A 27,255-nucleotide genomic window follows, 5' to 3' on the forward strand; every position below is an offset into this window, starting at 1 on the left:
TGATCAAATGAGTGTGGCTGTACACCATATTGTAAATATTAATTTAAGTTAGTTTTAGTTTACTTTGTTGTTTGTTTCTTTTTCCTTCTAGAACTTGTTAGACTAGATGTTGCTTTTCAGAGAGATTAGTAAAAAGGCAGTTGGATTAACGTAACCAGTTGTGTAACAAAAGAACAAAGAGTGCACAAAGATTACACACAGTCTTTACTCCCGGAAGGTCAGCAATAGAAAGGGGAGAGTGAAACGAGGTCACCTTGCCCGAGGGGTCAAGAGCGCCACCAACCTTTTATTACGTCAGAACATTACAAAACATCGCAATCGTTGATTCCAACACACCCCGTCAACAATTGATCGTTAATACAATCCGATATCGTGAGTAAATTTCTTAATCTTATTCGCGTCTAGCGGCTTTGTTAATTAGTTAACAAATCGGCCGTCATCCGTTCACTCGGATAATAGATTACAGTAATTTCTCCCGAATTCTTTAAATCATGTACAAAATGGTATTTTGTGTCAATATGTTTCGTGCGCTGTTGTGCTTTTCCTAATTCTAAAAGTCGAATACAACTTTGATTGTCCTCAAATATTTTGATAGATGCTGTAATCGGTAGATTTATTTCTTTTAGAAGTCATTTCATCCATACAGTTTCTTGGGTAGCTTCTGCCAAGGCTACATACTCTGCTTCGGTGGACAAAAGTGCTACACACTGTTGGTTTTTACTAACCCAATGAATAGGACTTCCTTTTAACAAGAGCAAATATCCTGTGTTCGATTTGTGGTCTATATGATCGCATCCCCAGTCGGTGTTTACATAACATTTAAGTTCTAATTCTTCATCAATATTTCCTAATTTAAGTTTCTTCTTTTTTGTCGAATTCAGTTAACGAAAGATTCTTTTTACTTCCTCCCAATCACTTTCCGAAAGTTTTGTTACTTTTCTCGCTAATATCGATGTACTTATCGCAATATCTGGATGCGAGTTAGTCACTAGATATAATAAAAATCCAATAGCAATTCCGTATACATTGTTGTTTTTGAACATATCGGGCATTTAATTTTTTCTTAAGTATCCTGTATCCATAGGAATATTAGATGGTCTCGAATCAGATAAGTTAAATTCTCACAATTTATTTTCGATATATCTTTCTTGGTGGAGTGAAAATATTCCGTTTTCATCTCTTTCAAATTGTATTCCCAGATAATATTTTAAGTCACCTAAATTCTTGATTTTAAACATTTCTTTCATTTCGGTCTCAAATTTGGTTAACGTATGCTCGTCTGTGGTCATTGCTATTATGTCATCTACATGAATTGCTAAATACAAGCATCTTTTATGGCCTCTGGTATAAAGACAGGGAACGGCTACACTTCTTTTAAATCCTTTAGATAGTAATGTTTCATTGAATTTTTTATTCAATTCATTCGCTCCTTGTTTCAAGCCATATATATTTTTCAATAATTTGCAAACCATGTCTGGCGATCCTTCTTCGTATCCTTCAGGTTGTTTTGTGAGGTTAGCCAATTGGGGTAAGGAGATTTCGACAGCCGAGCGGTTCACTCTGTCTTGTGGGCGCAGAATGACTCACCGAGACAGGTTTACCATATAAAACCGTTTAATAAAATACATAAATTGTTCTTACAATAATTCAATATGTCAGACGAAAGCCTATCCAATGATGGCTTATTATAACAGTTCCAATAAAAACGGAAAAGTTCGACTGTTCAATCAGTCCTTGGGTATTTTTGGCATGCTGGACACAGAGAACGATGGCTCCGGGGCATGCACCAGCACTTGTAGAGATGTCCTCAGTGGAGACGAGTCAATCTTCAACGATTCTGGACATGACCTCGGTGATTCTGGACGAGACGGGTTGGCAAAACCAGTTCCTAGGGCGTCAAAAGAGCCTTTGTTGTGTCTCTGTCGTGAGCACCAAATCCCAGCAGGGTAGCACTACGCCCCAAAACCCAAGACCCCGTAAAATTCCCGAAAGCGCGTTTTTATCGATTTTTCCACCTCCGTCACCTCTCCATTGGTCTCTCCTCGTCACATGGTGACAATTCGAAACCTAACTAACGGCGAGGGAGGGGTCAATGTCGCGTCGGATCACGACTCCTCTCCAACCTCATTTTCTTTGACTTTACTCTATCTATTGTTTAAAATCTTTTAACAAGACAGATGGTTCATTGTTTAAATCCGATCTTTAAGTTTGCTCTTTGGCGCTACGAAACTTGACTCATTCAAAAAGTCGTTAAGGGCCTCCTTTCAGACCCCGTTTGGGTCCTCTCAGTTTCATGTATACCTCGTGTGATAAGTCTCCGTTTAAGTAAGCCGTTTCGATGTCATAATGCTTAACTTTCATATTCTTAATTCCGGCTATAGTTAGGAGTGTTTGAAGGGTGGCAGTTTTGATCATGGGGCATATATGTCATTGTAGTCAAAGCCATACTTTTGCGTGTACCCTTAAGCGACTAAACGATCCTTAAAACGATTAACTTTATTGTTTTCGTCTCTCTTAATTTAATTTTGTATACTCATCTGCTTCCTACTGCAGTTTTACCTGGAGGTAATTTCGTAATTTTCTATGTGCTGTTATTTTTCATGGCTGCTATTTCCTTATCCATGGCTTCGCTCCATTCTTTGGAATGTTTGCCTGTGATTGCCTCGCTATATTCTCTCAGTTCTACTCCATCATCAGTCACTGATAAATTTATTGTTTCAATTAACCTTATAGGAGGTACTGTACTCCCTTAGTAGTTCTTTCCGATCTCCTTAAATGTATGCCAGTTTCTTCCATTTCTTGTTCCCTTGCTTTTGTTTCATATTCTTCTTTTAATTAATTAATTTAAATTGCAAATTTTCTTCAATAGGTAAACTTTATTTGATAGTGTAGACTTAACATGATGTTTTCTTATGGCTTCCCAAGTTGTAGTTTCTTTAGCTGTAGTTTCCTTTCTTACTAATGGCAGTTGATTGTCTTCCATCAGGAGGCCTATCATGGTGCACACACCTTTCCGTCCTTTGTTAACCAAGATGAGTCAGGATCTGAGAGTATTTCCTTTTGTATTACGTCCCATAACTCTTCTTTTATCAACAGCAATTCCATCTTATATTTCCAAATGTGATAGTTGTTGTTGTTCAATTTAGTGATGGCAACGTAACTTTTATCCGCCATTGTGAAATCTTTTGTGTTCTCACTGAATATTCTTCTTACGTAAGTTTCTTGAATTTACCTTTTTTCTTTCTTTTGTGTTCTCCTTACACTTAATTAGTTGTTGCTGTAACTGGGCCCATAACCTGTTAGACTAGATGTTGCTTTTCGGAGAGATTAGTAAAAAGGCAGTTGGATTAACGTAACCAGTTGTGTAACAAAAGAACAAAGAGTGCACAAAGATTACACGCAGTCGTTACTCCCAGAAGGTCAACGCTAGAAAGGGGAGAGTGAAACGAGGTCACCTTGCCCGAGGGGTCAAGAGCGTCACCAACCTTTTATTACATCAGAACATTACAAAACATCGCGATCATTGATTCCAACAGAACTTTCCTTTATAACTCTTTTCCCTTGGGTGGGATTACCAATGCTGGGAATCACTGAGAACAAAGAGATGAACGAGGCCCTGAGGCTGGGAAAAGAGGAGAAAGGACATTCTTGGGTCCAGATCTCGTGGTGGATACACATCAAGTGTGGTGCTCCAGATCGCGAATGAGAACGACTGGAGAATTTGAGAGAGTTTGAGAACTGGAATTTTATCATGATTATGATAAAAAGAAGAGGTATAGTAACAAGGTGCCAGAAAGAACTCAGCAAAGACGATGACAATAGACTTTTCAGAAGAAGTTCAATGTGGTATCCCACCCCAAAATCACGAAGTCCAGCAAAACCCTGGGTATTTCACTCCTTGTTCTATGCTATCTTCTTTTTTCTACCATTTCTTTTTCTTTTAGTTTTAAGTTAGCACGTAAGTATTAATTAGAGTTTTCGGTCACTGTATATTTGTTGCAAACGGTATATTTGTCATTGTACATTGGATTATTGTTTAATGCCTTGTCATAAGAATTTACTGCAGAGTTGGAATCCAAAAGAGCCTGTTCATATACACAAAATAAAATACTTTGTTTGACCATACTGTCACTTTTAGTTATTGTTACGTCTTTCATTCGTCAATCTATGTACGTTTCGCAATGAACATTACATGAGTATTATGAGATAGCCATAGAAAGGAAAAACAAGATGATCCAACAGATCTATCAATGCTGACACCCAATTGTATATGCCATCCTTGTTGTTGAACATAATACACTAGTTTAACGTAACTTTTATCATCTAATTTTAAGAAACATATCCAAAATAAAATTATTACTTTTATTGTAATTATTGATATTCTAGAAACTCCAAACACCAAAATTGAGGTTCCCAAAAATCAAGCAAAAATTGTGATCAATTATAAAATTTCGAAGTTGGGAAATTTTGGAGGAAAAATCAGATCAAGAGCATGTGTCGGTGTGGTGGACTTGACAGAAAGGAAAACACTCATTCTAAAACAAACATAATGCGATAAATGACAGAGGGAATGTTGACCAAGTGAGAGGGGCTTTGTCAGGGTGCTCGTATACAAGAGTCGAGAGGTAAACAATTGAGATAAAACAGGAGAACTAATGACCAAAAGACATCTGTTGAGTCATGTAGGCCCTAAACTATTGGGGGGAACAGCTGGTAAAACATCTGGCAAAGCGGTTAAGTTCAAAACATCTGAGGAAGACAATAACGGAGTAAAATATGAGTGCTGACTCCAGAGCTCCGTCGACACCTCTCAGATCTTTCCCGCGACCTGTTTTGGTTTTGCCTGGAGACAAGAATGACCAATCAGGTAAGGGAGAAGGAACGGAGGACCAATCAAAAAGGAGGAAGTTTGAAAAAAAGATACGTAATATTTCCAGAAAACAAGGGAACAGAGCAGATCACGTGTGTTCACAAGAAGCTTAAGACCGTAGACCATCCTCCTAGGTGACATTCGACCCCTCTTCTTGAATACCATTATCTTTGTTTTTGAAACATTTATAGTTAACCCATAGTTACGGCAAAATTCCTCTAGGATTACAATTTTCTTTAGTAGCATTAGTGCAGAGTCAGCCAAAATTACAGTGTCATTGGTATATATTAGTGCATGTATCTCAACTTGATCATAGAGAGAAATTCCAGGTAAACCAGATTTAGTAAGTCGGACTATCAGACCATTGACATACAAATTAAAAAGCAGTGGGCTCAACATCTCACCCTGCAAAACTCCTATGTTGACACCAAATGAATCAGTTGTTTCAGATATTTTCACTTTTGTAGTGGCTTTAGAATATATGTCAATCAAATCACAAGACCAAGAAACTGTTTATTTAAACCCATTCTTTCTAGTAGAGTCCATAAAATTTTCTATCTGTCTTTGATACTGTCAATCATAAAAAACACAAAAACAGCATAAAGCTTTTCTCTCTTTTTTGCAATTTTAACTGTACCAGTGCATTTAATATAAATATTTGATATTGAAAAGATTGGCCAGGTTGAGAACCTGCTTGCTCCTGACACAAAATATCATATTTAAGTATCCATTCTTCTAGTTTTTATTTAATAAGGATGTAAATAGTTTCCCAATTACCAGAACCAAAGAAATAGGATGATAGTTTTTTAGATCGTCTACATCACCTTTCTTATATATTGGAATGATTAGAGATTCAATCCAAGCTTCTGAAAAAACTACAATTTTTTTTAACACAGTTAAAAACTTCCAATACTGTAAGTAAGAATTGTTCTGAGAAACATTTTAAATATTCTGTTTGAATAAAATCAGATCCAGGTGAGGTGCCATATTTAAAACAATTGCTCTTTTTATCTCTTCCAATGTAAATTCTGAGAAACATTCTTCCCTTATTCAAAGCACTTTATATATGTCCATTGACAATTGATCCTTGTTAATAAATACAAAATGATCTTTAGAGAATTTAGCAGTAAAAAATTTAGCTATCTTTCCAAAGGAATTCTTGAACTGTAATTTATTAATTTTTTACATCTAAAACAGTTGATTGTTTGCCAAACTATTTTAGAGTTGTTACTTGTCTTCTATTTAAGTTTGAAAAATAGGATTGTTTTTTCTTTTGACATAAACGTTTGTAGTCTTTTAAATAGTTTTTATATTGTGGCTGCCAGTGCCAGAGATCGTAAACACAGTCTGGCAACACTTCTAACAAGTTTTTGCCTGGCAATGGATATAAAAAAGAAAAAAGGTGCAAAAGTTCGTTAAGTTGTCTGTGTGTAGCCTGAGGATGCAGACGATAGCTCTGATCTTATTTTAATAAAGTTCTTTTGTTATTGTTTGTGTGTGCTTGCTTAGTGTTGGTATTTTAAGGATTAGTAGGATTGAGTGACAAAATATAAAGTATAATATTCATTTGTATGTCTTTATTGCCTTCTTAAACAACTTCCACAAATTTTTCCTTATGGTGTAGCTTCATTATCATACCATTTATTTGTTGTACGAGTTTTACATGGTACAGGATTAAGATCATAAATTAAGTCCAAAGACATCATTGCTTTAGCTATACATTTTACCAGATCATCAGGTGTGAGAGTCCCAAAAGTTTGCACCAACAGCCATGATTGCTAGACAGCACCCAATTTCTTTTATACCACAAGATCAAACAAAAAAATTTAAACAAAAAAATTGTTAGCATGTTTAGTGTTTTCCTGAAATCGTTATTACCATATTTTTAATAATATTTATAGATTGTTTTTGAATTGGCCTAGAAAATTGCATTGAATGTCATGAAGGGAATTCAAATTATCAGATTTTGAATTGTATTATATCCAAAAGTCTTAAGAAACAGTTAAATATGCATTTTAATGTTTGTTTATAAATTGACAAATAGTTATAGCTTAATTTGTGCAAAAATTTAGATTTTATTTATTAAAAAGTTGTAATTTGATTCTGAAGTTAATTCATTACAGATTGAAACTTAATAGACTAGACTTTTGCTATAAAACTCCTCTCTTCAAGTTAAGTAAATTTTCTATCATGAATATCATAGATACCTGTATTGGTAGAAATGCCTATATCATTAAAAGATTTTTCTTTAAATTTATTATTATTCTAAACTCATTAGTGTTTAAATTTTCTATTAGAGAAAACAGACTTTTATCCTTAGGACTCAATGAAAATAAAAATTGCAAATTCAACTATCAATTTCAAAAATATTTTTCAAGTCTATTTTGCACATTTAAAAAATTTTTAAATGCATTTTATAAGAAAGGAAATTATATATATATATATATAGTTTCCTTGGTTATATATTGGTTATATATATAACCAATATTGAAGAGTTTGAAGCTATTAAATAAGAAAATAATCTTGATTTACTATAATAATCTCAATTTATGGAATGAATTAAAGTGACTAATGGAATAACTTTGTATAAAAAATGAAAACATTTTTAGGTTTTTGCTGATGTAAGAAGAACAAGATGCCAAAATTAATGTAATCTTATATACTAATGTACAAAGAAATAAAATATTAACATAGTCCAAATTTTCCTCATTATGATATGCTTTGGAAAAATAATATGTTTATCTACGAGCTCTAGTAAAGTTAAGTTTATGCAAAATTACAATATGAACTGAAAGAAAAGTTATCATAATTTTATTAAAAATTTTATATTTATAACAGATTCTGACAAATGTATCACAACTTAAATCTAATTGGTTTAAATTTTTTGTATTCTTATTTTAATGTGAAAATCTCATCATGAATTTCTTGCTGAATGGAAATCAAATTATTGCCATTGCATTATACTGTCTGACTACACAATGCTCACAACATCAAATTTCTTGAAACATTTGGCATTGGAAATTTTTCTATACCATGTATTCCCTTAAGTTCTTAAGTATTTTTTTTTTCTTTTTAGGTTTGTGCATTCAATCTAATAAATATGTTCAAAAGAAAATCAAATGGTTACATCTGAAGATGCATCTTTCTATTGCCAAATCTTCAGTTTCCTGATGAATTATTCTAGGATAAGTGTCTCAACAGACACAAAGATATCAAAAAGTAGCTTCACAATTGACTAAATACTAAGATTTGTTATTTTTTTTGTTTGATAGAAGAACAAGTTAAAATGCAAAAGCATGAAACAGAATGTAGGAAAATATTCAATGTAAATAAATGACAAAAAAATATGGATTTTAACTTGATAAATGAAAAGATTATTTGCATTTGGGCTGGATTTGGATCTGAATCTCCAGGAAAAATTTTTTTATATGATTGATTAAAGTATTTAGTGTGTTAAACTAAATTAATATATAATCAAACTCTTACCTCCATCATCGTACAGCCACCAAACATCAATAGTTCCTTTAGCCTGCTTTTTTCGAAATTGATTGATTTTGTTCATAATTTCTTTTGGAATTTCAGAAAAATTCATTTTTTCAGCAGGTATTTCAATGTTTTGTTTTGGTTCTTCTAAGTTAATTTCTGATCCTTCTTCATTTGAAATGGTTATTTTTATAGAAGCAGAAGTTGAGATATTATCAGGATCATCTTTAGCAACCATTTCAGGATTGGAAATACCTGATTTTGAAAAAATATTCTTATTTTAAACCAAAATCTTTAATTGTTAATAATTACATATGATTTAAAAATAACTTAGACAATCATTACTTTTTGTTTAAGATATTTAATTAAAGATTATTATATTGGCATATCCTTATGCTATACATAAAAAGGCTTTGTGAAGCCTTTGTGTTTGTGACAAATATAAAAGAAAAAAATATCTCACTGGTGATAAATTTTAATTAAATTCAAACACAGTATATTAATACTCCCAATAAAATGTTTAAGAAATTGTTTCTTTGTATTTATCAATATAAAATTTATATTAAAAATTATATGGTACATATTACAGTAATATAAAAAATATATTTATACTTTAGTTACTTAAAATAAATATTAATTTATATTAAATAATTTCCATTATTATAAAAATTAGAGATAAAGTACTGTGTCAGTTATATTAGTTTGCAGTTTTATTTCTTAAACAGTTATATATATACACACACAAACACACATTTTTTTGACTCATCACCCCATCCATGGATATTAAGACAACCTTTTTTTCTTTACCTATTATGAGTTTGGACAAGTGCCAGCTGGAACTGACATACCCAGGACAGACCATCCATGAAATATTCCTGGTCTGTCCTGGGATGTTACTTTATCCTGTCTGTTGGGATCAAATCCAGGTGAGCAAAGTATTTCAAGTTCCCAGAGCAGTAGGTTGACATATTAAGTTAGTGACAGCCAGGTGGCTGAGGTAGATATAGATTCAATATAGGTTTATATTTCAATTACTGTTACTTAGCCCTTCATTTAGAATTACAGTAATTAAAAATTTGTTTATCATATGCATTGCAAAGTAGTATTCCAAAATAAAAAATAATAGTCATTTTTTAAGTTGTTTATACTTATAAAATTGTGTCAAACTGTTAGCTTTCCTTGACATTGATATCTTTAATAAAGATCATGTAATTGTAAGGTTAGAATTTGGATGATGCATTTTAATAATAATAATAATATTATTATTTACAAGATACTGTATGTCAAAGAATTTAAATTATAATAATATTATTATTTAAATTCTTTGACTGAAGACATGAGAAAGAAATTGTACATGGTCAAAAAGTTCCAGGAATGAGTTTAAGAAGTGTTAGAATATATTGCTTTAATATTTTTCAAAATAATCCTGAGCTTCAATACACTTTCTCCAATTTGGATATTATTTAGAAAAATCAGCTTCTTTCACAGATTGCAAAATTTTTTTTATCTATCTTGTATGAGTTCTTTTGACTCAAATCCATTTTCCTTTCAAAGATGAAACGGCTATTCTTCAACATCCATCCTATTTAACTCCTAATCTTCATCCAACTTCTAATTTGACTCTTTTCTTTACCCAAAAATTAAATTTAAAAAAAATCCTTTGAAAGGAAAATGGTTTCAATCAACAGAACCCATACGAGACAAATCAGAGAATCTTGTAATCCTTAGTAGTAGTTGGTTTTTCTAAATAGTATGTATTAAAGTTCAGGGTGATTAATATGAAAAATATTAAATAAACTTCTTTATATTGTAAATTTTTTTTGAACGTTTCCTGAACTTTTTGAACATACAGTACCTTGTAAATAATTTTCTTTTTAATGTAAAATATAGTTCACTGTTCTTTGTTACCAAATATAAATATAATATATTTATATCTGGTAAATATTTTATATTAATCATTATAAATTAATAAATCATTATTAATTGATATATTAATATATTTTGCTTAATATAATTAATATCAAACAAAACAAAAATTTTTAAATAAATTTTCACATGTTACTCAGTGTATCAATTACACTGAGTAAAATTAAGTATAAATATTAAATGCCAATATAAAATTGATATCAACACAAGATTCATATTCAGCTGCTAATGTTTATATTCCATTTACTGTTAAAACTGATAATTAAGATCTGCTGCTCTTAATGCATATATTTCTTTTTAGAATAAGCATAAAGAGAATCATTCCTTGAATTTGACAGACATTGATGATGGCAACAAATTTTTATTTTTTCCCATTTGGTATATTAATAGCTTTCATTTGTTAAATATTTTGATATTTAATGAATTTGACTTTATAAATATTTAATGAATTTGACTTTTTTATAATCAAATAACAGTCAATCATTTTTATCATCCTTAATTACAAACTCAAACTGTAATAAAATGTATACTGGTTTGCAGATCTGTGTTTTTAACAGTTCAGACATTGTATTTTCTTATAAAAATTATTTATATTTTGTGTATGTACAACCAAAAATAATTTAAAAAAAAAAATTAATTTCAAATGGTATTTGTCATTTATCATTAATATGGAATTTAAGTAAAATTATATATCAATATATAAATTAATTTTCTATAATATTTAANTCTCTATTTGATCTAATTGTTCTTTTCTTAAAATTTAATTTTCTAAGCGTTTATCCAACTTTTTCCAAGGCTTCTTCCCAGTGCCGGCCCGAGGCAAGTTTTAGGATGGAGCGAGATCCTATTATGGCGCCCCCTTGGTCAGTAGCGTAGCGAACATATATAAATTTAAATTATAATGTAACAAAACATGAAAGAAGTACAGACTGGATAATTTGCAAATAATCTTGAATTTCTTTTGGATCCGCACTTTGCCAATCAGACTTAAAACCCATTAATATTGTGTTAGGGCGTAATTTACCTAAACCGGAAATCTTAAAAAAGGAATGAAATGTTATTTTTAAAGAGGGAAAATTTAATATTACATTTGATTTGAAAGAAAAATTTACCTGAATTAATGAAAAAATGCCTTTGGATATATGTTCATCTTCTACATGACAATAGAATGCTTTCACTTTCCTTTCATTTAGCCATTTGTAATTAAAATCAGATATTAAAGTCCTAACTGAATGAGATATATGATCCTACAAAATAAAGCAAAAAATAAATTATATGAAACAGATTTATGAGATTTAATTTATATGTTTACCTGTATAACATGGCCACAAATCAACAAGCCAACATGCTTTGATAAATCATTTGCAAAATCAACCAAACTAGGCCTACTATAAGCATTCCCAGTTAAAACTAAAATGGATGGCCTACAATAAATTTAAATAAAATATATAATTATATTATTATTATAAAAATTAGAGATAAAGTACTGTGTCAGTTATATTAGTTTGCAGTTTTATTTCTTAAACAGTTATATATATACACACACAAACACACATTTTTTTGACTCATCACCCCATCCATGGATATTAAGACAACCTTTTTTTCTTTACCTATTATGAGTTTGGACAAGTGCCAGCTGGAACTGACATATCCAGGACAGACCATCCATGAAATATTCCTGGTCTGTCCTGGGATGTTACTTTATCCTGTCTGTTGGGATCAAATCCAGGTGAGCAAAGTATTTCAAGTTCCCAGAGCAGTAGGTTGACATATTAAGTTAGTGACAGCCAGGTGGCTGAGGTAGATATAGATTCAATATAGGTTTATATTTCAATTACTGTTACTTAGCCCTTCATTTAGAATTACAGTAATTAAAAATTTGTTTATCATATGCATTGCAAAGTAGTATTCCAAAATAAAAAATAATAGTCATTTTTTAAGTTGTTTATACTTATAAAATTGTGTCAAACTGTTAGCTTTCCTTGACATTGATATCTTTAATAAAGATCATGTAATTGTAAGGTTAGAATTTGGATGATGCATTTTAATAATAATAATAATATTATTATTTACAAGATACTGTATGTCAAAGAATTTAAATTATAATAATATTATTATTTAAATTCTTTGACTGAAGACATGAGAAAGAAATTGTACATGGTCAAAAAGTTCCAGGAATGAGTTTAAGAAGTGTTAGAATATATTGCTTTAATATTTTTCAAAATAATCCTGAGCTTCAATACACTTTCTCCAATTTGGATATTATTTAGAAAAATCAGCTTCTTTCACAGATTGCAAAATTTTTTTTATCTATCTTGTATGAGTTCTTTTGACTCAAATCCATTTTCCTTTCAAAGATGAAACGGCTATTCTTCAACATCCATCCTATTTAACTCCTAATCTTCATCCAACTTCTAATTTGACTCTTTTCTTTACCCAAAAATTAAATTTAAAAAAAATCCTTTGAAAGGAAAATGGTTTCAATCAACAGAACCCATACGAGACAAATCAGAGAATCTTGTAATCCTTAGTAGTAGTTGGTTTTTCTAAATAGTATGTATTAAAGTTCAGGGTGATTAATATGAAAAATATTAAATAAACTTCTTTATATTGTAAATTTTTTTTGAACGTTTCCTGAACTTTTTGAACATACAGTACCTTGTAAATAATTTTCTTTTTAATGTAAAATATAGTTCACTGTTCTTTGTTACCAAATATAAATATAATATATTTATATCTGGTAAATATTTTATATTAATCATTATAAATTAATAAATCATTATTAATTGATATATTAATATATTTTGCTTAATATAATTAATATCAAACAAAACAAAGNATTATATATTCAAATGTTTAATATACAGTAGTTTACATTCAACATCTCTTCAAGAAATGTTTATCATGAGCCATATTGTGAAGTGTTTTGCAAGAAAAGGTAACTCTTAACATTAGATAAAGAAGAGATCAAAGTTTACCTGGAGACTTTACAAGTGATGCATGGAAACAAGCAAAGTTGATGAGACAGTAGGTTGCCATATAAAAATTTGAGATATAAGGAGCTATGGTGTTCAATTCTCCTAAATAAACAAAAAATAGATGTAAAATATTTTAAGCTTAATACTCAAATTATGAACAATATTCACCTATAGAAATGAAGACTGCAGCTATCACAAAAGCAAGAGCAGATGCCCTTCTGGGATCATTATTAGGACCATAGCCTTTACTGAATAATTTCAAATAGGGAAAGATGTCATCTTTGCATAAAGCCTATATGAGAAAATAGTATGTCAATAGAAAAGTAATTGAGTAAGTCAGTTTATAAGAATGTTTACTTGAAATAATCTTGGAGCACTAATCATAGCAGCCAATGCTGATGATAAAGTTGCTGAAAATGTTCCAATATAAATCAGTGGCCCATAAGCAGCTGACATTTCCATCACCTGCAATTGAATGAATTTTGGGATAAATTTAATCAATAGATACATTTAACATTAATTATAGGCTCAAAGCAATTAAAATGATTTAATACTCATGAAAATTACACTTAAGTACAAAATGGATTTTCTTATTTTTATTGTTTAAAATTTTAAATAAAAAAATTGACAAAAACACTTCTTGAAAAGTTTTTTTTTTAGCATTTCAAGAGAGATCATGACAGACTGAATATCATAGATGTGTTAACAAAGTGAACTATGATCTCAGTCAGCAAGTTATGGAATTAATTATGATTTAGAATTTAGTTGCTGTATCGAGGCATCTAGCAATTATTTTATTGTTGTGAGTTACCCCATTTTCTATTTAAAACCTCTAAAGACTGAGTAAGCCATACTACCTTAGTTTCTGATCATCACATTCTCAGTACAGTTTTTTCCACAATACCATATAGCAAGTTTCCGTATGTAGGAACTTCAAACTCTCTGCGAATAATTTCCACCAGCTTCTTATGATTGTTGTCAACTTCTTTAGCAATTTAATAGTAGCTTCAGAATTGTACTCATCAACTATCTTCCTAATGTCCTTTATTATCTTTCAACATCAACTTCAAATACAACTTTGTTTCTTTCTGTAAAAATGGTTGGTTGAAAATTTTTTGACAACTCTCTATTTGATCTAATTGTTCTTTTCTTAAAATTTAATTTTCTAAGCGTTTATCCAACTTTTTCCAAGGCTTCTTCCCAGTGCCGGCCCGAGGCAAGTTTTAAGATGGAGCGAGATCCTATTATGGCGCCCCCTTGGTCAGTAGCGTAGCGAACATAACTGGCGCTGGGGGCACGACACTTTATTGGCGCCCCCTCCAGAAACATATAGTTTGTCTTGGAGACCATTTGGGCACCCCTCTGTGAGTGGCGCCCGGTGCTTGATGCACCCCCTCACTACGCCACTGCCCTTGGTTGCCCCCAAATTTATGCCCTTTAATTTTCTTTACCACTGAGGCGCCCCCTAGGACTTAGCGCCTGGAGCGGCTGCTCTTTTCGCCCTATGGTAGGGCCGGCTCTGCTTCTTCCTCGAAAGAAAGAAATTAATCTATCTTTCGGTCGTTTTCTTCCACTTTTATCCACCTCCAGCGAATTCCCCTTGAAATGAAGCTATACACTGTACGCCATGAAATCTCATTGCAGAGAAATGTTTGACTGTATAAGATTTCCATTTTTGCGATTTTCAGTATAAAATCTGCTAATTACGTTTCTACGACCGAATTCATTTAATCTTACATTTTTTAAATGGAACGAAATTACCGGACAACGCTATTGAAATTTGTGCAGATTTTTAGGGTACACTCCTACATTTATTTTAAAAAATAACAATTTAATTTCTATGATTTTGCTGACTTTATTCAGCAATGTTTTGCTGTGTTTTAATTATTTTTTATATTTTATTACACGAGTTAAAAGCATAAAAATTACATCACATCTATTCCGTGTTTTATTTTTTAACTTTTAAAGTTATTTGCAGGAGCTTCGAGACCCGGGGGAAAACTTACATGGATCCCAAGTAAAATCCCAATTTTCTCTGTATTTTTAGTTATGAGGTTGGGTCAATTCATTACCCGCTTCAGATTCTAATTTTCAGCACCGTCCTTCTACGGTTAATTAGCGCATAAAAAACAAATTATAGGATGATGTGTGGGCCCCTGTGAATCCCGGTCGTGGGAGACTAGAGAGGGGATGATACGGCAAAATTTTTCATCGTTTCCCCTCTCGTCAGCCCTAGTTGGCTGTCCCTCCTAACAATGTTCAGAGACCTTTAGCGCTTGCGAAACATCGATTTGTTAATATAGAAACTTAAATTTTATTTTGTTTTTATTATGATGAAATTTATTCCTAGTCAGAAAAAACTATCGGTTAAAATACGATACGTATGAAAAACTAAACAGTATATCATCAGATGAAGTAGTGTTATAATTTTTTACGGGCATTTAATATTAGGATACCATTCTGTGAGAGGTCGGACTTCGGGAAAAAACCCACGATTTTATTCGGGAATGTTTTGAAAGAAAATTCATTTTTCGTTTTGAAAAGGAAATTTATTTAAATCTCAGAGAAAAAAAACTTTTCCATTTTATTACCGGAGGATGAGTGAATTTCTCTTCCCGGAGTCGTTTCCTTTCCCAGGGAACTCAGAATGTGTCACTGGGAACTACAACAAAAAATTCAATATTGGTGGAAAACGACAACGTGACTTGGAAATAAAGAGGAGACCTGAAGGAACAGTGAGAGAGGTCGAGAGTCCACAAGAATATTCCCTATGTGCCAGCCGAAAGGATTTATCATCATTTTGTCGCCGCGCGCTCCTCCCGAATATCCAGTGTTTCTTCGGGAACACCTACGAAGAACAAACGGACCTCAACTTTCGATAGACTTTAACCGCCATCCAAGGCAATACAGACATTCCCAAGGCTCCTCAACGATTCCACAGACATCTGGAAATCCGTACATAGTGCTTCAGGTATTTATAACGACCCGCGATGTTATGTAAGCTCTCTCTCCAACTCTGTTCTCGAGAAGAAACTTTAAGGTAAATACCCTTTTGTAGAACTAGTTTAATAAATGAATTTTGTTATTGTTAGAATTATGTTGGGTGCACTTCCTCAAGCGGTCTCCATCCCGAGTCAAACCGCCCACAGACGCTACTGCTCGCGCGTAAATGCGAACGTAACGGTCTCTGTGTCTACCCAGAAGACACAGTGGTGTTAGTCTTGATAAATTTGTCATTGCAGTCTTCGCCGACGCAATGTCGACCCTTCGGTCCTGTGGTGCCGAAGCATAGAGGGGGGGCCCTTCGGCATTGTCACAATTCTCTGGTCGTGGGTTCGCGCCTGATTAATAGGCTGGCGTGTGGAATTTTTCGGATATTTACGTGTCTAATTAAGGCTGTTATACACGTTACGGAAATCATTTGAGGATTAACCGTGATTTTTTTTCCTATCTATCCACCTTTAAATAAAAATAATTCTTTATACGTTGGGAAATATTTTAATAAGTTTTGTAAATTATATGTTCGATCCAGCCAGTTATATCCGATTTTTTTTTTTCGTCTGTTAAGTACATCCTTTGAGGATTTCCGTAACGTGTATAACAGCCTTTAAGACACTTAGAGGAGCCATTGTTCCATAGAAAGTCCACCCAGAAGGCATCCTCTTCGCTGATCGTTCTTGTGTTGCGTTGCCTTATTTAATCAATTTACTCCAACTTAAATATAAAACAGATTCGTTTCTAACGAGGAAAATTGCATTAAGCTATATACAGTGCGTTTATGCCTTCAACAACAGATTCAATTGGTTTCTTATCAAAAGAAACGTCGCAAAACTTCAAAAACTTATTATCTAAGGAAATAAATTGCAGTTTTAAAAGATAATTTTTTTTTATTAATCATTTAAACGTAATTTATATATTAATGCATGATTTCATTTGATTTTGTACTTTTGAATTTTGACATAAAAAATAAAATATTTTACATTTCAAAAAGACTGTTCTTGTTTGAATATTATGAGCAATTCTCTCTTCACAATATCAATACATGATTGAATAGTTTACATTTTAAAATCTCTCCATTTAAAATTTATATAAAATCCTAGATAGAACGGTTGCTGTAATTTGCGAAGAGAAAGAGTAGACGTGAGTCAGCCTGAGCTGAAGGGCAGTGCCGGCCCGAGGTAAGTTTTAGGACGGAGCCCTTGGTTATGGCGCCCCCTTGGTTACCCCTAATTTATACCCTTTAATTTTCTTTACCACTGAGGCGCCCCTAGGACTTCGCGCCTGGAGCGGCTGCTCCGTTTGCCCTATGGTAGGGCGGCTCTGGGTCTATGTCAGATAAAAGGGATGGACGGAGACGTGTGGCTACCCCATTGGGAGTTGAGACATGAATCTGATCTTTTTCAGCTAATTTATTTTTTACAGTTCTGAAACGTTTTTATATCATCTTAATCATAAGTAATTTCATTGTTTCATGTTTTGTTTACAAATTTTATTACTTACTCCTAATTCTAACGTTAATCACACGTCTGATCTGACGCAGACCCTTCCTGCTCAGAATGTCTACTCTTTCGATGCGAAGAATATAGCAATTAAAAATAAAAAAAAGAACTAAATTTTGTGGGCCTAGATACAGAACGATTCCAAAATTAATCTTTGAAATAAAACCATGATGCAAGCTACAAAAATTAAAATTTTATTCGTATAATTTTATGGTCTTCGATGAGAGCCAGTCGGTCTCATCTCCTATCTAAAGTTTACAAGAACAATCGATGCGTTAAATAACATAAAAAAATTAATGTGAGTACTAATTATTACATTTATTGACATTAATTATTACAACCGGCAAGGAAACAAGTCATTTCTCACTAAGTTGAGCACATGCGTTCTTATCTCAATGAAAAATATATGAACTAGATAATCAGTTATATACAAGAGTCGACCCCCGTATAACACTGTTGATTTTTCCGTTTTATATGAATTCCATGATGTACGAGTCACTTAGATTTTACAAATACATGAGCCGTTCACAGCCCGGTACACGTATTTGTAAAATCTAAGTGACTCGTATAACATGGAATTCATATAAAACGGATAAATCAACAGTGTTTAGGGGGTCGACTGTAATTTTATTTGTTTATTTATTATTAAAATTGCACTTATGTAGCTAACTAAGCGAAATTGATGATAAACAAATTCCAAGAGTTATCTAGTAGGTCAAATTTTGTAGGTTAATAAAAATGGGCCAAAAAAGGAAGGAAAATGATAAAACAATAACAACAGACAATATTTATATTTTTATACTAGAAATTTTCCACCCCTTGGCCGCTTAAGGTGGCCCAACTCCTGCTGCTTCGCCCAATTATTCCCAATATACTATTTATAACCAAAATTTCAATAATATATAGTATACCATCATAGGGGCTCCGGAAACGGGGGATAAGTAGATCATGGCCCACCCACTTTTTCCCCTTCTAAAAAACACCAAGAAGCTTAAAATGTGAATTAGAAACACAAGCGTAAACAAGTTATATATTTATGTAGGCTTTTTATGTGGGGGGAATATAGAAATTGTTTCAGAGCATCTCCAAACTCAAATTAATTGGAAAAACAGTTTAAAAGAAATTTAACTCACATTAAAATAATTTTTATTTCAGATTTTCTCCATCAAAATCTAATATTGAACAACTTTCAGATTCCATAAAGATCTGTTTTTGTACTTTAAATATTCAAACGATCAGGGTGTTTAGAGTGTCAACACAGCTATGTTAAAATATAATCATATATTCATTATGTAAATTCAATTTAAAATAGCTTAGAACCTAATCCAATTTGTTAGTGACTTCACGTGCAATGGGGTCGAAGAAAGTTATAGATGGCCGAGCGACTTTAAGGTGGCAGCCTACTGCTTTGGGGAATCCGGAAGGGTCAAAAAATCCCGGGAATTTTTCGGGGATGGTCCGTCCAGGATATGTTTTTCGTCCCTCACAACTTGGTGGTGCCACTGTGGACCTGGCCGAACTATAAATTGCAAAAATGGCCCTCCCACTGCCCACAGGGTGGAAAGAATTTTTGTTTGTTTGTTTTGTTTAGTTATGGCAACGCAATACTTGGGCGATCTGCCTAGGGGGATACCTTCCGGGAGGTCTTTTAAGGGTAACTGGTACCTATTTAAGCGTTACATACGAGGAGAAAACCCGGAAAACTTCACGTGGCCAGCCCGTCCTGGCGAGACGCGAAACTACGACCGAACGAACTCCCAGTGTTCAGGGAACAAAAGAATTCTTTAAAAATCATATAGTAAATTCCCTACAAAGAAATAATCTATTTGTTAACTATAAATTGAGTTTTAAAATTAAAAAAAAATTAATGTATACTTTTTCAGTTTTTAATTTAATTTCTTTTTATATGCAGCATGATAATAGCCTAAATTTAATAGTTTATTCACTGTATTGTAAACAGTAGAAAACTATAAAAATGGACGAATTTAATCTCCTTACCTGATTATAATTCATCATTCCTTGTGAGCAAGTGCGATGTTTGCAATTTCGATATTCTTCATTAGGTAGATCATCAATATTTCCAGTAGCATCACGTATTAGAGTAAAGCCGAGCCAAAGAATAATGACTACATAACTGAACGACGTTGTTATTATAGCTAAGAAAGTACCCTTAGGAAGAGCACTCGATGGATTCTAAAATAATATTTTAACAATATCGTTACATTAATTTGTACCCATAAAAATTTCTTTGCAATTATTCTTTACCTTTAAGTCTCCAGAAATATTCGCTCCGGCTAAAATTCCAATCACGGAAGGAAAAAATACAGCAAATACACTAAAAAAGTTCTCTCCTCTGAAGTCGGGTCCGAAATTATCTCGACCGTTTCTCCCTACGGATGACATTATTAAAAATTGAAAAAAAGAAATAAAAAAAAAGATATGATAAAAATAAAAGTGATGTGCTTTACATTGCCATCCGGTAAATCCCTTGACAATTTGATCTGGTCTTGGTGTAAAGCATGCACCCACAAGGTAATCAAACATCGCTACCAGAAGTAGAATTAATAAAAGTATCTGTGCCTGAATTTAGAAAGAAAATGGAATAAATTGTTAAAAATATGGAAAAAATATTTCAAATTAATGCAAAAAGTCTATTATTATTATTTAGGGTTCATCCATAAACTACATGTTCATTTTAGGGGCAGGATATGAGAAAAGACCACGAAGGACCATATAAGAAGGTAGGATGAATCTTGCAACATCGGTGCATGAGCAGTATGGTTTTATGGTTTTATACGGCAAGGCGAAACGTGGGCGATCTGTCGAGGGGAAATGCCACACGGGAGGTCTTTTATGGGAAACTGGCCCCTATTTGAGTGTTACTAACGTGAAGAAAACCCGGAAAACTCCACATAGTTGACTGGCCAGTTGGCGAGGCGCGAACCCACGACCAGTGTTCCGTGGTTTTTGCATTCGGCCACTGGTGGGAAAGTCGTGTTAAGTGAAAAAGCTATTTGAAATACTTTTTATCCTCTAACCAGCACGTGGGCTATACAGAAACACGTGGCATTAAAAAACTATCGATGAAACATCAATGCAGACATCAGTGTGTTGAAAGTAAAATAATTTCACCCATTTTTTTATTTAAAAGAATCTGACTCTGGAGGAGAATAATACGATTTTTAAATAAGTTTTAATATAAAATTAATTATACATAGGGTCATAAAAATATTTATGAGTTGGAAGGAGTGGGAGGTGGAGGAGGAGGAAGAGGATTGGATAGACACCACTGGATTGCCCGCCGAGGCTGTTAAGCTATCAGCCTACTTTTTAATAGAATCCTGGTGGGTCTGAAGACCCAGGAATTGTTCAGGGTGTCGAGCCTCGTCCCTCATCACCTCGGCCGTTCCATTGTGGGCTTGGCCGAATCAGTAACGGGCCTGTTTTTGGACTCTTTCCGTTCTGTGGGCATTAATGCAGCCTTTTCTTAAACATATATATCACAGGTAAGGCCAGGATGACAATGGGGGCAGCAGGGTGGTGAGGGACGAGGCCCAACACATCCGGGACAGACCACCCCGAAAAATAATTCGGAGTTTAGGCCACGCGGATTCGTTTTTCAACGTCCACAGAGCGGTAGGTTTAACTACTTGGCCGTTATCTCTTAATGGACTTGATAAAGGCTTTCTTAATGCCCACCAGTCGGAAAAAAAGAAAAGGTGAAACTCGTGGGCATTAAAAGTATATTTGAAGTGTAGCTTACGTTACTAAACTTTACTTCCTCCAGGTCTTTTTATGCATAGGCAAAGTAGGCATTTGTCTACTAGGGTGGAAAAGTTATACAAGTGACATTATATATTAAACAAAATGATTTATAAATTAAACATTGTATTAAAGAAATTGAATTACATTTATACACAATAAACAAAATTATATACAACAATAACAACTTTATTAAAAAAACAAATTAAAATATTATTTTATTAATTTCACCACATCTAAATAGTGAAAATGATTGTATTTCAAGGGGTGGAAAATGCCTAGTATACAACAATTTTATCTAAAAAATTAACTTAATTGTTTTTATTATAAAATATGTGTCCATTAATTAAACACATTTATTGTTCTATCCTCCTACATTTATTGCTCTATCCTGTACTTCCTCCTACAAAAGAAAGGAGGGAAAAAATTCTGTTTCCTCCACTGTATTTTTGTATCGATGGCATAATACATTATTTGAAAAAAGATGGGAATCTTGAAATTTCAATATTAGTTTTTTGGATATGGACTAGAGACATTTGTCCACTAAGGGAATGAGGAGGGTTTAAAAATTTTAGTTAAAATAGGACACGTGGTTTATAGACGAAGTCTTACTTAATTTGACTATTTATCATGATGAGTTATATCTCTATACAATATTTAATAATGAAATAATGAAAACTTTTAAGGATAAATTTGGGATTATTAAGTTTTTAGGAGATTTGAACGTTTCACAAAAACGAAGATGAGTATAATTTTGCTAATTATTATTATAAATATGAAGAGAGAAGTCTCACAGCAAAAGCATTATGTTTCATATGAATGAATGTAAACGTAAAAACATAAGGATAACACGTTGCAAAATGTGAAATTCGCGTGTTGCTATTTTTTAATAAACATATTCTTGATAATTTTTTAAAATAAGTTTTTTCAATAAATTTATTAAGAATATTACTGAAGGATCAGTTAATAAATTATTAAATAAAACAGATCTTGGTATTTTTACCAAGCCCATATGAACAGAAAATAAAAAGAAGTAGAACAGGGAAGCACCCAGGAAAGAGATGGAAAGACTGGATTAAATGACTTGGATGGATGGATGGAAAGATGACTTGGATAAAATAGAAAAGAATGGAAGATGAAGAGTGGGGAAAATAGAAAACGATGAAAGGCTTTAACTAACATGATTCATGAAATGTTAAAACAGGACAGAGATGATGATGATGATGAATTATAACTATAGTTTCATTAATTTTATATAAAATATTAGCTAATAACAATGAATAAAAATGAATGCAAACCTTATTCTCGAACGCCATACCAATACCAGTTACACCAGTTATCAGAAATAGAATTCCAATTCCCGAAATTCTCATATCGTTAAGACCGCTAGGAACCGAGACAATACCAACATTGTATATCTAAAATAAATATCGACAAATTAGATAAAATTATACTTTGGATAAATTAAATGGATAGTCATGCCTTTAAAATATCGCCGATTGTCTCTGCCGCACCCACAATATACATGGCCACGGCTATGCTGTTTGCAAAAGAAAATATCACACCAACTGCACCTCCAAATTCGGGTCCCAAACTTCTTGATATTAAATAATAAGCCCCGCCTAAAATTACGTGTAAATTTTGTTATTTAAGAGTTTTAAATAAAGCAGAAGGGAATAGAAAAGTGCCAACCTCCTTTCACTTCTCCGTTGGTACATATGGCAGACATGGACATGGTGGTTATGAGCGTTACCACCGTTGCTAGACCTACTATAGCGATGGATAAACCTATATCATAAAAATATATTAGATAAAGTGTACAGTACCTACTTATACAGAATTTTACTTTCAATTTACCTATTCCAGCTTGTCCAGTCATCCAACCCATCCTCAAAAATAGCATCACACCCCAAATATTTAGTATACATCGTAACTGTAATAAATTTTCTATATAAATTAATTTCAACCGAAAAATTTTAAATAATATAAACTTTCTGAAATGCTATTTTAATTGTAATTACTAAATTTTAATATTTTCAGACACTTACAAATACTCCTCTCACCCATCCAAATTTAACAGCTCCACTGGAGGATTGCTTATCGTCTTTCTTTCCGTTTGTAATTACGTTTCCGATCTTTGATAGCTAAAAAAATAAATAAATTATAATTAAAATAACAAAACATATTATTCGTGAAAGAATTAAATGAGTTAAAAATTAATTTCTTTCAATTTGGTAACGTAAAGCTCAGGCAAAGGAGGGTCCAAGAGTGAATTTTACAGAAGGTACTTTTTAATTCGTAAAATTAATTTATTAGGCCTATATAAAGTTTCATTACTTTAATAATTACTTAAAAACTACTATACAATTTTAAACAACAAAAATGTAAGCATCGTTTTAGAGAAATAACGAAGCTCCAGCTGAGCAAGAAAAAGCCTAGGTAGCGACTTCTAGATCTATTCTAGAATCCGTGCTTGAGCTCAGGTGACGTCTGCCATTTTTTTTTAAATTCTGTTAGATTTCTTTAAAGAAATACTCCACAGAAACTTCTAAAGTAATCTATATGGGGTACACAATGGAATTTTTAGGTCGAGATGCTCCAGGTGTTTGCTCTCTCCACTTGTACAATTTACTATCTTGATAAAGAAGAAAACTTATTCGAATTATTTTTGCATCCAACTATGTATTTTTATGTTATTTATTACAGTGTTTTTCAACCTGTGGGTCGCGACCCCCAGCGGGTCGCGGATAAAAGAAAAAGACAAGTGTTTGTACGATCTTTTGAGAAACTTATCCATTTTATGCTCGTGCGGAGCAAAGCGCAAAGACAATAGCATGAGGCGTACTCGCCTCTAGCGCCCCCGTGGCAAAGTTACTATTTGCAGGGCTCTTGCGACTTCTTTGCACAGTACAATTGGTTTTTCGATCGATATTTAGGTCTCAACAGAAAGAAAAAATTAAATACGTAGTTTTTAAAATCACTGACATAATTTTAATATGGCCCTGGGGGTCGCCAGAATTTTTTAACTTGTAAAGGGGACGCGTATTCAAGAAGGTTGAAAAACACTGGTTTATTAAATACATTAAGCCATCGTACGAACAATAATCGTATGGTTTTTATTAATATTGTTTCTGGAATCAAAATTAATGGGAAGTTTATTATTTGTACTTTAACAACATGAAATAAATATTCATATTATCCGGTTTCATAATTTTTCAGAGAATAGTAATACAAAAACACAGCAGGAATGTTGATGCATGTAATAGTGAAATTAATGTTTCTGCAACGAAATTCAACATCACAACATTTGTAACAGGGAATTAGTTTGATGTTGATGACATTGTTTTATGATTTATTCATAAAAATGATTTGTCTTATTTCATATTTTGGTTACGTTATTTTAATAAGTTTAAATAGATTATTTCTACATTAAAATTAACAAGTTATTGTATGACAAAGAAAATATTCGTAAAATAATGAAATTTAATTTCATTATTTTACGAATATTTTATTATTAGCTTTTGACTCTCCACCCTGTGGGAACTAAGAGGGTCTTTTTTTTCATTCAAATCTTGGGTTCAATCAAATCGTCCATGAAAATTCCTTGAGTTTTTCCACCTGTCCAGATTCGACCCCGGATCCCCCAGAGCAGTAGATTAACGACTTTACTGCATCGGCCATCCATCCGTCCATTTTGGAACTATTAATTTCGTTATACATATAAAGATTCCTTTGATGCACTAAAACGTCGCGACGTTTTAGTGTAGGCCTATACAAAGTTAGTAAATCGAGTAGCCGTTTTGATTCCAAATTCATATATTAGTATATTATTGCCATATATTAAGCGTTACTAGTCGAAGGAGTATTCCAAAACGAGAATACATCTTCCTTTTAGACACTACGCGAAGGGCACGTACTCCATTTTAAATTTAAAAATGTCTTCCCACTATGCAAACATACTCGTAATATTGGGATACATTAAGACCACGATTTACGAGCGTCAAAATACAATATATTAGAGACGAGCTTAACACGTATTTACCACTCAACCAACGATTCTAAATGAAATAAAATAAACTGAAAGGTGTTGATTAGGTTACATAAAAGTAAATTAAAATTAAAACAATTTTTATTTTTTAATTAAAGAATTGTAAATAAAAAATGTAGAGGTAAATCGTGGAAGTAAGTGATGGCAACTCTTCTGCCAACGAAGACGCCTGAATGAGCCGAAAAGAATGGAAACTTGTTTATAAAATTGCAACCATTTAATCAAGAATTTCAAAATTGTTGTACTTGTTTGTGATCAAAGGATTTTGTTCTAATAAATGAGAAAGCGACATGGAAAAAAGTTCTTTGTATCCGGGGGTGGTGCTGATAAGCATATATTGCATGGGGACGCCTTGTGCAATACAGAGCCGTTTTAACAATTAAAAATATAAAAAATTTAACTGTAGGGCACTATTTTGGAAATTTGCATCGGGGCACCATCGTCAGAAGTGCCAACCCGAGTTGTATCGAATTCGAGCATTACACTGGAATATATTGTAATAATTCACGAATGCTCTATTAAATCATAAACATTTGTTTCTCGATTTACTAAAAATCAAATATTTTTTTAATATAAAATCGATTATTCTTAGAGAAATTAAAGCGGTTTAACTTTATACTTATATAATTTATATAATCCTAAAGTTTAACGCGTAAGGCATATATTAGCGTAGACAGTAAAACTCCAATTATCTGGACGCTGGTTATCTGGATTGCCCTCCGATTTTGTTAAAAATAAATAGGCATGTATGTATATGTATATGTATTGTACTCTACATACATGAAAAGTAGGTGTAAAAAATAAACTATATTCATTCGTAGGTACAGTACATTTCCTCATTTAATATTTTATTTGCATGTAATTATGTCAGAGGTTCCTATACTGTATACATAAGCTATACATAAAATAATACAGTTGCTTATCTAATCAACAACTAAGCATGACACACAAAGCGAAATTCAGTGCACAGAAAACTGAAAATATAGAAAATTTATAGTAGCCATATTGGTTAACACAAGGTATATAACGCATATAACGCAAGGCTGAAACAAAACAAAGCGACAACACCACTAGCCGTATAACTGTGCACACAATCGCGTATTCTCTGTAATACACTTCATAATAATGTAATAAATGGCTTTATTAAACGTGATATACATTTTGTATTTGTCGTGACTGACATCGATTACTGTTTATAGTCACCATAGCCAGGGACGGCCCGTTCATATAGGCGAACTAGGCGATGGCCTAAGGCGCTTGAGTTCGGGGGACGGCATGGCGAATATCCATGCATAAATTACAATAAATAATGAAAAAATAAATGTTTTTTGATCACAATCCTTTCTCACATGTTGACCCGCGAGTCGCCATTTTGAAAGTAGCGCCGTAGTCTCACGATCACGATATTGCGTGCTGCATATTGAATAAAAATTAGATACTCTATTTTACATTGATGTTTTATATTGTTGCGAATTTTTTTTAAATGGGGCGACGTCAAAGTCATTTGCCTAGGGCGCTGAGTTTGCTCGGGCCGGCAGTGACCATAGCATAAAATTCTCTCACGGTATGGTACTTTTGTAGCGATCACATGACCTGCCACCATCTACATCATGTTTCTGTTTGCAAATACTAGGATGGACTTATGAGAGGTCCGTCTTAATACTTTAATAAATAGCAAATTAAGAAAAA

At 32.7% G+C, this 27,255-nt stretch overlaps 1 protein-coding gene across 1 annotated transcript in view; it reads right to left on the reverse strand.

Moving 5' to 3' along the window:
- Positions 1-27,255, reverse strand: part of LOC111628710 (solute carrier family 12 member 2-like) — a 47,456-nt gene that overhangs the window by 16,193 nt on the left and 4,008 nt on the right. Inside the window, exons 2-16 of the mRNA XM_023372545.1 lie at positions 23,567-23,662; positions 23,376-23,451; positions 23,211-23,306; positions 23,001-23,140; positions 22,817-22,936; positions 20,225-20,336; positions 20,022-20,146; positions 19,755-19,949; positions 13,615-13,722; positions 13,426-13,549; positions 13,258-13,359; positions 11,592-11,713; positions 11,392-11,526; positions 11,206-11,316; positions 8,357-8,627 (exon numbers count right to left, since the gene is read on the reverse strand). Coding sequence (XP_023228313.1) covers positions 8,357-8,627; positions 11,206-11,316; positions 11,392-11,526; positions 11,592-11,713; positions 13,258-13,359; positions 13,426-13,549; positions 13,615-13,722; positions 19,755-19,949; positions 20,022-20,146; positions 20,225-20,336; positions 22,817-22,936; positions 23,001-23,140; positions 23,211-23,306; positions 23,376-23,451; positions 23,567-23,662 — 1,933 coding nt within the window. The remainder of the gene's footprint in view (positions 1-8,356; positions 8,628-11,205; positions 11,317-11,391; positions 11,527-11,591; positions 11,714-13,257; positions 13,360-13,425; positions 13,550-13,614; positions 13,723-19,754; positions 19,950-20,021; positions 20,147-20,224; positions 20,337-22,816; positions 22,937-23,000; positions 23,141-23,210; positions 23,307-23,375; positions 23,452-23,566; positions 23,663-27,255) is intronic.

This window comes from Centruroides sculpturatus, unplaced genomic scaffold (genome assembly GCF_000671375.1).
Source record: "Centruroides sculpturatus isolate CEXI.00-Female unplaced genomic scaffold, Cexi_2.0 scaffold416, whole genome shotgun sequence".
In the NCBI taxonomy this organism is placed as follows: Eukaryota; Metazoa; Arthropoda; class Arachnida; order Scorpiones; family Buthidae; genus Centruroides; species Centruroides sculpturatus.